Consider the following 12,047-nt stretch of genomic DNA (forward strand, 5'->3'; position numbering starts at 1 on the left):
GAAATATTTTTTAAGTGTAAATCTGCATTTTCTCGGGTCAAATATAAATCATTCAAAATCAATAACAAAGTATTCGATTTGTACAGAATTTGATTGTACCCCCTAACTAAAAATTTCTGCAGCCGCCACTAAATGAGACATGTAGTTAAGAAGTTGATAAAAGTTGTATATTTTATGAAATGTGTAAGTGAAAATAAGTTTGAGAAAAATGAAATTTGAAAAATGGGACCAAATAGATTTTTAATATATTGAAACTTAAGTCTTACAATTTGGTGTTGGATGGTCATTAAAACGCATCAAAAGTACTATGTTATAATTTTTTTAATAGAAAAATTTTCCTTTTATTGGAGCCTTGACATCAAGGAATGTTCATTTTCTTGATGTTTGGTATCCAATACCAACAAGAGGAACTTAATTATATATATTTTGCACAAACATAAGGTTCATAATATATCTTTTCTGTCAAGTATCTCAAGCCTTGAGATGGTAGCTAAACTCGAGCATCAGAGATTTTATTATAATTTTCTAACAAATTTGAATTTGAGTCTAGTGATTATATTTCTACATATGGGGGCAAAGCTAGGGGGCGTGCGGGAGTGGGGACTGCCCCCACAACATTTTATAATTTATGTATATTTTGCCTTGTCAAAATTTTTTCGCCCCCTCAATACGAAGGTTCTGGCTCACATTGTCCATGTACAAAATCTTGCTTGTAGACGTTGGTCTATACTTTTGTAAAGAAGGATGATTTTCAAACTAGCTTAACTTGTTATAAACAATTTTATTTTTTTTAATAAATCATTTTGCCGATAATAGATCAAATTACAAAAAATAAAAATAAATCATTTAGTCTCCAAGTTACTTAAAAATAAAATTTAATTTTTTTACTGGCTGTGGAATGAATAAATACGTGACCCTGATATTCATTTTAGTTTGTTCTTGTTATCAAAATAAATAAATAATAAAGAGAGAGAGAGAGAGAGAGAGAGAGAGAGAGAGAGAGAGAGAGAGAGAGAGAGATGAATCTCAATATTTTCATCTATGAAGATAAATAAAATCAATTTTCACAATAATAACACTATGTAAAACACCCACCCATATCGAGGAATTTATGCACCCTATTCTTTAGCTGTATACAAGAAAAAAAGTAAAATTTTCATAATTTTTCTTCTTTTTTTCCTCCTTACATGCAAGAAATATAACAAAAGTACACTATATTCATATTTTTATTGAAGAACAAAAACAAAGAAGGCCTATAATTTCCAATATCTTGATGAAGATTACACCTTCCTATGTTTAGGAGTAATCTTGATGACAAGACCAGGAAAAACATCATCGGAATCATGAACATGTGGATTCTGCTCGACTATGAAGGGATCACCGCATTTGTCGCTGATAGTATGAAGAGTTTCACCTTCTCTTACAACATAGATTTCCTCGCAGGGGAAGTCTTTCAGCTGATTATTTCTCAGTAGAGAATTATTCGTTCTCACTGATGATGATGAGCCCACCAATATGAGAAACAGTATAATAATTGCGCAGGATGCATCACTTGGAAATGATGCCTTTAAGGTTTTGACTATGGTGGATAGAGCCATTGTGTAGAGAACGAACTGGAGGAAACGCAGAGGGTGGGGGTTATGAGTTTTCAAGGAGTTATATATATTTGTATCTCTAATCTTTACATATAATATATACAGAACAAGCAAGGAATGGGTTTGGGTGGAGTTGGTGGGTCTGGGTTGTGGGTCGTGGATTACTTGATAGGAAGTTGAGGTCAAGTCTTCGTCGACATCATGGCGTGTAAAATTTGGTCTTCGTATGGCGATGGCGGATTCTTGAAACAGTGGAGACCAAACTATATTGAATTTTCTTGCCATAAATTCTTAATAAGTTTTTCCGATTTATAAAAGATTCTTGACCATTTTCTTATTATTATTATTTTTTTAAATTGTGTTTTGGATTGCATAAAAATTATTGCTAATTTTACTATCAAGATGTTTTGAAAACTTTCCGAACATCTTGTGAAGATATTTGGATTGAGCTAACGAGTCATGACGGTCATGGTTGGAGCATTGGCATGTTGATTCGTTGAAATCTATTCTTATAAAGTTAGTTAATTTTTTAAAAATAGTTTATATAATTAGGCTCAGTTCGGTTTTGACAAAAACCAGGGTTTGTTTGAGCCCCATATTTTGTGAGAATATGTTTTATAATAATGATTTTTCAGCAGATATGTAGTTAAAAAATCTGATAAAAAATTGGATTTAAGTATAAAATTATTTTATTGAGAGAATGTATGATTGGAAATGAGTATAAAAAAAAGAGTTTTTAAATAATGGAATTCAAATAGGGGCACAGAATTTTAGTAACTTTGATAAAATTGATGTAATTGAAAAGTTTATAAATATGTAGTCCACACAAAATTTGTGCTTAATTGTTGTAATTGATTTATCTTTTTTTTTTCTTTTTTTCTTTTTTTATCAACTTTTATGGTATTGTGAAATTTAAAAAAAAAAAAAATCAAACAAAACAAAACAATAATAAAACATATCATATATCTAATCCTGTCAATCAATGGTACCAAATTATTTCATTTTTATTAGTCCGAGTTGACTTTAAGTTCTGAAACCATTTTGAGTAACCATTACATTTCGGACACTTGCTTAGGAAAAAAATGGAAAAAAAAAAAATGAATAAGTAATGGGCGGTTGGACAGTTGGCTTTGACAGTTTAGCTTTGACACCTAACTGATTGATTATATAGGTCATATTTGAGTCACTTTTTTTCAAAAAAATACATTGTTAAATAATGATTTGACATCATTTCAATTATAAAATTTTCAATAAAATAATATTACACAAAAATATAAAAATTTTCTTTATTTTTAACCGTATATTTCTCATCAACACACTATTCAAAAATTCATTCCAAGAAAAATAATGTGGCTCAAACATGAGCATAATATTATATATATAAGCTCAATATCATTATAAGTTCATATTGTAATTGATAAGGAAGAATTACCAACTGATTGATTCTGTCCTTAATTATAACTGTCTTATTATTGTCAATATTGTTATTTCGTTCTTTATATGATTACATAATTATTCTTTCCTATTTTATAGGCTTACACGTTGTATATATAATGAGAGTTATTCCCCTCAATGATTATTGAGGATTCCGGTCATATCTTTGGTTTCTTAAACTTGTTTATGGTATTAGAGCGTTTAGACTTCTTATTTTTCTTTCTTTAATCCTATGGCTGCAAATATATCTTCCTCATCAACATTTCCACTCAACACCATGGTGCGCATGCTCACCATTAAACTGACCTCCATCAATTACTTGCTCTGGAAAAATTAGTTTGTGCCTCTCTTAAGTAGTCAAGATCTATTTGGCTATTTGGACCGCAGCATTGTTGCTCCCTCTTACATGGTTAAGGCTTTTGATGTAATGCCTCGAAAATGTTGGAATAAAAATATATTTGTCTTATATGTTATAGTTTTAAAATTTGAGGACTGAAATGAAATAGCGTTTAAAGTCATATTTTATTTGGCACCCATAATTACATTTTGATAGAATGAGTATAAGTATATCAATATTGGGCTCATTTTGTAGTTCGCATTTAATAACGTATTTTCAGCTCAAGAAAATATGAGTTCTTTTAAGTTAAAACTAAGTTATTTCAATTCAAAGAAACATAGATAATAAGCATCGTTTTTATTATTTAACAATATTTCTTTTAAGATAATTAGGAAAAGAAGCTAGTATTTTATCATAGTAATCAATGTTTATCTTTTCTATTAGAGAAAGAGATTTAATTATTTTTAATCCTTGTTTATATTTATCTGCCAATATTTCTGGTTTTCTGGTACTCGTAATTTAAGTAGTTTGCAAAGTAATATGTAGGGAGAGATATTTTTAGTTAACTATGATTGATTGATGTTTGGATAAAATAATTTTCTCTAAGATTAAAAAATCATTTGCTTTGATTTTGGAATCCTACTTACAATATTGATTTAACATTTATGACTTTTTGACCATTCTAAGATGACACACGTTTTTAGGCCTAGCTTTGAATGAATTAGTTATTATATAATAATATTTTTGGACAATCTCTAGCCTCTAGGCATGATGCATGGCAATCATACCTTGTACTCTCAATTGTGTCAATTGTCTTTAAATTAGAACTGGTAAATTTCCTTATGATAAGAGTATGGGGTAGCCACACGTGCACGCACATTTCCAACTCTCAATTAGGATAAAGGCTAATTTTAATTGCTAATTGAATTTGAATAATGGTAAGACACGATTTGGGGCCTCTAACAAATTTAGTTATTTTGGGCATATAGTCCAATTAAGCTTATAATATATTATTTAATTATTTATTTCATTTTATATGATGATATGATAACCTGTCATTTTATGTAAATTGACACTAACTTGACCATTCTTATGTTAAATAGATCCTAATTAATTTAATTTGATTGATATCCAAACAAAGAGTTTTTGTAATTGGACAGATTAATGAGCTAATTGACGAGATTTCTGTTGGTTAGATTGCATAATTACCCTTTTATATATTTTTAACAAATTTGACAGTCAAAACATTTCTTAATTTTACACCTCCCTTACACTATAAATTCATTCCAAATCCTCGAAAATTTATGAGATAAAAATCACTTTCTTCCATCTTCACTTAACTCTCCACTGCCTGTCCAAGCCTCCATTCCAGAAGTGTTCTCTTTGTATTGTCGGAAACGGGTTTTAATACTCTTAGAAAGGATTTTGGCACGTGGAATTACCACTGGATCGACCTTAAATCCACAAGACACGACAACAGCAAAAAGGTTTTGGGAACGTGAATTCCTTACTTTTCTATTATCAATCGAGGTAGGATACTTTATGTGCAAGTTGTTCTGTCCTTTCAATATTATAGTTTTTGACGTGATTTATTTCATGAAATGCTAATCGACCTACGGGTCCAATGAAATGAAATGAAATCTTCGACCTGCGGGTCCCTACGAAATGAAATGAAATGTGAGATCGCCTTCGGGTCTTCTCAAATTGTATTAGAGCTTTCGACTGATCACCGATTGCTCTTGACGAAATGTTGGTATTAAATGTTATGAGTTTACGTTTTAAATTATTATATTGTTTGGACGCACGTATCTTACTGAGTGTAATTACTCACTCCTTCAATTTCAATACTTCAGATCAGTACGGTCAACGTGGATGGTGGCTGAGCGGTGCGCGGGTTGCCAAGTAAAGAAAAACTTCGCAAGAAAACGTTTTAAAATAATTCTGTTAGGATTATGTGCTTCAGTTTAATTCTGTTTAATGTTCTATGTTTACGCGACATTTTGTTTATTCAATTTGGTATTTGAGTATTAAATAAATCAAGAGTTTTAAATTTCGAATTTAATATTTTCGCTTTATGTATGCGATACGAAATGATATTGGTAACACCTCAAATTTTAAGTCGATAAAATTTGGGGCGTTACATTTGACGTCACTAAGAGCCCCAATGCCGAATGCACTTCCTTGATATGCACAAATCAGATGCTGCTGAGTTTGCTCTACTCCTCTCTCACTAAGGAATCCATGAGTGAAGTTCTTGGTAAGTGTCACTCTCATGAAGCCTGGGTTGCCCTTGAAGCTCCATTCTCTCACTGATCCAAAACTCGAGAACTTTAACTCAAGGATGAGCTCCAGCTTATGCAGCATGGATCTTAATCTGTTACTGAATTTTCTCGAGCGTTCTAGGGTCTCTGTGACCAATTTGCTGCCATAGACCGTCCTATTGACGACATGGATAAAGTTCATTGATTTTTGCTAGATCTTGGTCTCGACTACAAAATCTTCCTTACCACTATGCTCTCACAGCTTTCGTTACCTTCTTTTACAGAGTTAGTGTCGAAAGCCTTGAGCTATGAGATCTTTGAAAGGTCGATTTTTCACCAATCCTCGAACTCTACCTTTTATGTGCAGAACTCTTCCAAATCGAATGCCCATAGGAAAAGCAAGCCTAAGTCTTCCCCTTCTACTACTTCGAAGTCCTCTTCATCTCCAGTTTTTGTCAACTATGCCATATGGAAGGACATTTGGCCAAACATTGCTAGACCTTTTTGAATTTGAAAAAGAAGCTAAAGCTTTTGCTGCCTGTTCAATTTAGGACTCCAATGACTCTGAATAGTTTGCTGATTACGACGCCACTCGTGCCTACCGCCTACTCTGGTAATGACCGGGTTATGTTTGGAAATGGTCAGTCATTATTGATCACACATACTGGTTCTATTAAATCTTTTATCCCTAATAGTCATCTTATTTTGTCCAATGTCTTGGTCGTTCCTGATATTAAGAAAAATCTTCTTTCTATGAGTTAACTCACCAAAGATAATAATTGTTGTGTTAACTTTTCCTCTTCTGGTTTTACCATACAGGATCGGGTCACCAAGGCAACATTGGGAGTCGAAAGATGTGAACATGGCCTATATGTGTTAGATCAAGCTCTTCATGCTTTCTTATCAGTTGTTGCTTCTAGTAAACCACGAGCTTCGATTCAGCTATGGCATGCTCGTCTTGGTCACCCTGATTTTCGTATTGTTTCTTCTCTTTCAAGATTAGATCTAATTCTTGTAGTAGTAAATTGGTGGACATTGATTCTAAATTATATATTGGTTGCAAACTTTGCAAAAGTCATCGTTTACCATTTTCTTTTAATGAGAATCGTTGTGATTTACCCTTTGAACACTTACATTGTGATTTATGGGGTCCCTCACCTATTCCTTCAACTACTGGATATAGATAATATGTTGTGTTTATTGATGATTGTACTTGATTTGGATGGATTTTTCCATTAAAACACAAATCTAATTTTTCTTTTGTACATTCATCAATTTTCAACGCTACATTGAAACTTAATTTTCTATCAAGATAAAGTCTTTTCAATCTGATGGCGGTATTGAATTTACCAAAAATCAATGTCGTTCACATCTCACTTCTAGTTGTACCGTTCTTCATCTTCCGTGTCCTTATATCCCTAGTCAGAATGATATTGCTAAATGAAAACACCGACATGTGACTTAAATTGGTCTCACCTTAATGTTTCATGCCCATGTACCTTTATCCCTTTAGGTTGAGGTGTTCGTTACTGCCATGTTTTTCATCAATCGACTACCATTGCCAAATCTTGGTGGCAAGACTCCTTATAAGCTTCTCTAATGTAAGCAACCCCATTACTCCATAGTCCGCACATTTGGTTGTCTTTGCTTTCATTATTTGTGTGATTATGCCCCCCATAAATTATCTCCCATATCTCCTCAATGTGTCTTCTTAGGTTATAGCACCCTTCATAAAGGTTTTCGTTGTTTAGATCCAAAAAAACGTTTGATTTATATTTCTCGTCACATGCAATTTCATGAAACTTGTTTTCCTTATGTTGGTACTAATGGACAAAGTCTTCCAAACTCATATTCTTATACTCAATTATGCAAAAGTATAGATTGTGGCTCCCATTTGTCTGCCTGTTTTTTGGATCCTTTACCATTTTCCTCCACTTCGGATCTCACTTGTTTATCGTGTAATGACACTATATTTGAGTTTTCTCCATCTAATCAAATGAGGTTAGATGCTTCTACACCTGATCCAGTGCCTATAGACTACCCTCCTTCTCCTTTGTCCTTCCTTCCTCTCTCAGTAGCAGTACAAACTCCAACAGACCACCCGATGCTTACTAGAGGAAAAACGGGTATTTTCAAACCTAAGGCCTATCATGCTCTAATACTTGTGCCTTCTTCTCAATTTTTTTAGGCTCTCATTGTCATTCACGAGCCTCAAGGTTTCAAGTCTACTATGAAACATCCTAAATGGATCTTGACTATGGATGATGAAATATAAGTTTTGAAGAAGAATGAAACTTGGGATCTTGTTCCTTGTCTTGTTAATCACAATGTTGTTGGGTGTAAATGGATCTTTACTTCGTGCCGACGGATCTATTGAACGACATAAGGCTCCCCTTATGGCTCAAGGGTTTTTTCAGATACATGGACTTGATTTTGAAGACACTTTTAGTCTTGTTGTACATCTTGCTACAGTCCGATTTATTCTCAACTTGGCAACCCCTTCTGGATGGCATATCCATCAATTAGATGTAGAAAACGCCTTTCTTCATGGTAATCTCTCTGAAGAGGTTTATATGGAACAACCCCATAGTTATACTGATTTATAGCTTCCTCGACATGTTTGCCATTTGAAGCGCACCTTATATGGTTTGAAACAAGCCCCACATGCTTGGTTTCAATGTTTAGCTTCTTTTTGTTAAAGCTTGATTTTCTTCCCAATCAGGTGGACTCATCTTTGTTCATATATCACTCTTTGATTGTCATAGTTTATTTATTTCTATGTGTAGATGATATGGTCATCACAAGCAATAATCACTCTTTGGTGGAATCTCTCATTAGATGTTATGTTTATCAGTCAAATGAAATATGCACTTGATCTTCTACAATGTGCAGACATGGTTGATGCCAAGTCTATCTCCACTTCATTCGTCATTGGTCAACATTTGTCTACTGAAGGGAAGTTGTTCTCTGATTCAACTCTTTTTGGCTCACTTGCCGATGCTCTTCAATATTTGACTATAACTTGTCCAGATCTCTCCTTTTCAGTGAGTCATATTTTCCAATCCATGCATGGTCCAACTAAAGATCATTTTCAAGCTCTCAAACATATTTTACGTTATGTTATGGGCACAATTCACCATGGACTTCAATTAGATCGCAACTCCTCTCCAACGTTGCTTGGTAATTCAGATACGAATTGGGCAGGTTGCCTTGGCACCCATTGGTCTACTACAGGCTACGTCATGTTCTTTGGAACCAACTTAATCTCATGGTGTTCCAAGACACAAGTTACCATGTCACATTCTAGTGCCGAGGCAGAATATCGAGACCTAGCCGTAGCACTATCAAAATTTCTTGGATTGTTCAACTACTTCAAGATCTTTGTGTCAAGTTGCCTTCAACTCCAAAGATTTTGTGTGTCAATCAAAGTGCCATTTTTATGGCTCTCAATTCGGTCACTCTGCCTCGATCCAGGCATATTGCCATTGATTATCATTTTGTTCAAAATTAGTTGCTAATGGCAATTTGGCTCTTGGTTTTGTACCCTCCAACCTTTAGCTGGGGGATTCTCTCACCAAATGTGTTCCCAAACCACAATTCCTACTTTTTCGGAACAATGTTCGCATTATCCCTTCTCCCACGCTCATCTTGATGGGGTGATAAGGAAGAATTACCAATTGATTGATTCTGTCCTTGATTATAACTAATCTTATTATTGTCAATATTGTTATTTCCTTCTTTATAGGATTACATCATTATTCTTTCGTATTTTATAGGCTTACTTACACGTTTGTACACATTGTATATATAATGACAATTATTCCCCTCAATGATTATTGAGTATTTCCAGCCATATCTTTGGTTTCTTAAACCTTTTTAGTAATTAATTAAATATTGTTAATATTTCATCTTACATGTAGGAATATAATTGTGAGTCTACATTAAAAAAAATAATAATAATAATTGCTTATATAAAATACTTGGTCATTCTCTCACCAGCAAGTTTGATCATTTGGGCACCTAAATGAAGCTGGCTATGGTGGTGGTAGTTCTCAAAGTACTGCCAGAGCCAAACATAGACATAATGAATTAGAAAGACAGCTTTGTGCTTCTTTAGGTTTGACAAGGAAACAAACTGTCTCAAACCATTATAGATATTGGCAAGGATTGGCCTTTAGTAGGATGATTATATTGTCATAAAGTTATCTTTGTCTTATTATTAATTAATTTTAAGGGTAAATATATTTATTCCACAATTTTTATTAACTACACCACATTTTAGCTACGATAAATATCCCTAAGCTTTTCTTATTTTTACATTTATGTTCTCAAATTTTTTATTTTTTATTTTTTTATCATCGACCATGTATTAATTTTCACAACCTGTCTATAGAGACAATTTTTCTCCTAGATGTTTGTTATGAGGGTTAAAAAGATATTTATCTCTTATGTTTTTATTCAACCAAAATAAATAATTAATACAAAAGTTAAACAAACTATTTGTCCATCTTTTCTATGCACGTTAGTAGAATATTTAGATTAAAATCATGATTAGAGACAAAATATGTTATTAATTGAAGGTTAAGAATAACAATAAGATGAGAAAAAAAGTTGAGAACATAAAAGTAAAAGTGAGCTAGGGTTGGCAACAGTTCAGTTCGGGGTCGGTTTGGCCAAAGCTATCACTGAACCACCAATTTTTTTTGTCATACCATAACCACTTAAGTCGGTTTTAGTTCGGTTCGTATTTCGTTCGGTCCGATTTGGGACGGTTAGTAACCATGAAAATAAATTATTTTTTCTTGGTCCAATCGTCAAATTGAAAAAAAGCAATTCATTAAAAAAAGTCACACATGATGGTTATCAACTGATAGTCGAGTGAATTATATTGGAGCACTTCAAACAATTTGTGTTGTTGATCACTTACCAGATCAAAATTATACAAAGGGCCGATAGATGGTACATCTATAAGAAGACGGCAATTTATGATACCTAGGGAGATGTCTATGTTACTAATGACAAAATCAAAAAAAGCAAAGACTATGTATACTTAATTTCAAGCCAATCCAAATGCCTAAAACTAATCAAATGATCAAATTTACTATAATAGTATAAATTTTTTGAAACTGAAATTGTTAATTGAGTTCGCTTTAAGAGCGAGTGAGTTGATAACTATCACGTTGACTGCAAAGGAATAAAAAAGGCCCCTGTGAAGGTTGCAAAATTAGATATTTTTTTTATACATGTTTTGCATTGGATTACTATTTAGATGAAAAAAAAATTAACTAGTTATCGGTTCGGTTCGGGGCGACGATGTAAATACCATACCTGTACCGCCCCGAACCAGGTTATTAAAATCAAATACCATATCTACCTCATTGTACCATCTGTTCGATTTTTTTTCGTCTCACTCGATTCGGTTAACTGCAATTTTCGATTTTGATAGTTCAAATTGTCATCCCTAAAGTGAGCAAACATAGAAAATCTTTTTTGTAATTAAAATGTGGTGCAGATATAAAATATTGTTATGTGAATATAATTACCCTAATTTTCATTAGTATTTTGTTAATTTGCACATGAATGTTCAATTTTTAATTTGGCACAGAAGTATTGTGAAATATAATCATATGTCTAAAAAAAAAGGGAGAGATAATCTATCTTCTTAATCCTCAATTTTTTTTTCAAGTGAAGGGAAATGCATTTATATAAGAAAATAGTATATTATAATTGAAAAATAAATTTTAAATGAAATCTTGCACATCCCTTAAATATAAAAATAATGAAATATTAATATTCAAGTGGTATCAAAGCTTAAAAATGTTCAAACAAGCAAATAAAGAATTAAGTCAACTCACCTATAGTACTCATTTTAAACCCCACTTTCATCAATCATTCAGCAATGCATTTTCTTGTCAACTCTCTTTCAAAGTAGAAAGACTTGAAACTATATATAAATTTGCCAGCTTTGATTATTCAGAAAATATAATTATATATTTATCAACTTCAAAGAAGAAAGTATTTCCCCCTCATAACTACCAAATTTTTAGTACTCATAGAAGATGAAATCATAACTAAAATCCCTCATTCTTGTGTTCCGCACTTGGCATTCCAGACTTTTTTGCACAAGAGTAGCAATTATCCGCCGATCCCGGGGATAGGAACAGTCAGATGAGACCTGCTAGTTAGTGATGAAAGAGGGATCTTTAGGAACAATATAATTGTTCAAATTAATTAAAGGTTGAAGTAATTTTGAAGAATTGATGGTTTAAGTAACACTAATTCTTGTAATTTAGTTAAAAACGTTATTATGGTATTTTATGTATTACATTATTGCTAAAGGAACCACAAAATAGAAAAATATTCATAAGACTATTTTACGCATTACATCATTACCACTATTATTTATACTTAAAAAGTAAT

The 12,047-nt window shown here is 32.6% G+C and overlaps 2 protein-coding genes across 2 annotated transcripts; one reads left to right on the forward strand and one right to left on the reverse strand.

The window, feature by feature from the left end:
• Positions 1 to 1,098: 1,098 nt before the first annotated feature.
• On the reverse strand, positions 1,099 to 1,711 carry LOC111408128. Its single transcript, XM_023038178.1, has one exon. It carries the CDS (start codon positions 1,596 to 1,598, stop codon positions 1,281 to 1,283), a length of 318 nt encoding a protein of 105 aa, XP_022893946.1. The 5' UTR covers positions 1,599 to 1,711; the 3' UTR covers positions 1,099 to 1,280.
• A 6,204-nt stretch (positions 1,712 to 7,915) lies between these two features.
• On the forward strand, positions 7,916 to 9,145 carry LOC111403876 (uncharacterized mitochondrial protein AtMg00810-like). The gene is made up of 2 exons (XM_023032512.1): positions 7,916 to 8,194; positions 8,414 to 9,145. The coding sequence occupies exons 1-2, from the start codon at positions 7,916 to 7,918 to the stop codon at positions 9,143 to 9,145; spliced, it is 1,011 nt and encodes a 336-aa protein (XP_022888280.1).
• Positions 9,146 to 12,047: the final 2,902 nt, after the last annotated feature.

This window comes from Olea europaea, chromosome 1 (genome assembly GCF_002742605.1).
Source record: "Olea europaea var. sylvestris chromosome 1, O_europaea_v1, whole genome shotgun sequence".
NCBI classification, from domain to species: domain Eukaryota; kingdom Viridiplantae; phylum Streptophyta; class Magnoliopsida; order Lamiales; family Oleaceae; genus Olea; species Olea europaea.

Coding starts and splice junctions, on each gene's coding strand:
- LOC111408128 (XM_023038178.1), bottom strand. CDS start 1,598: ATGGCTCTATCCACCATAGTCAAAACCTTAAAGGCATCATTTCCAAGT.
- LOC111403876 (XM_023032512.1), top strand. CDS start 7,916: ATGAAACTTGGGATCTTGTTCCTTGTCTTGTTAATCACAATGTTGTTG. Junction 8,195..8,413: donor ATGGTAATCTCTCTGAAGAG/GTTTATATGGAA, acceptor TTCTATGTGTAG/ATGATATGGTCATCACAAGC.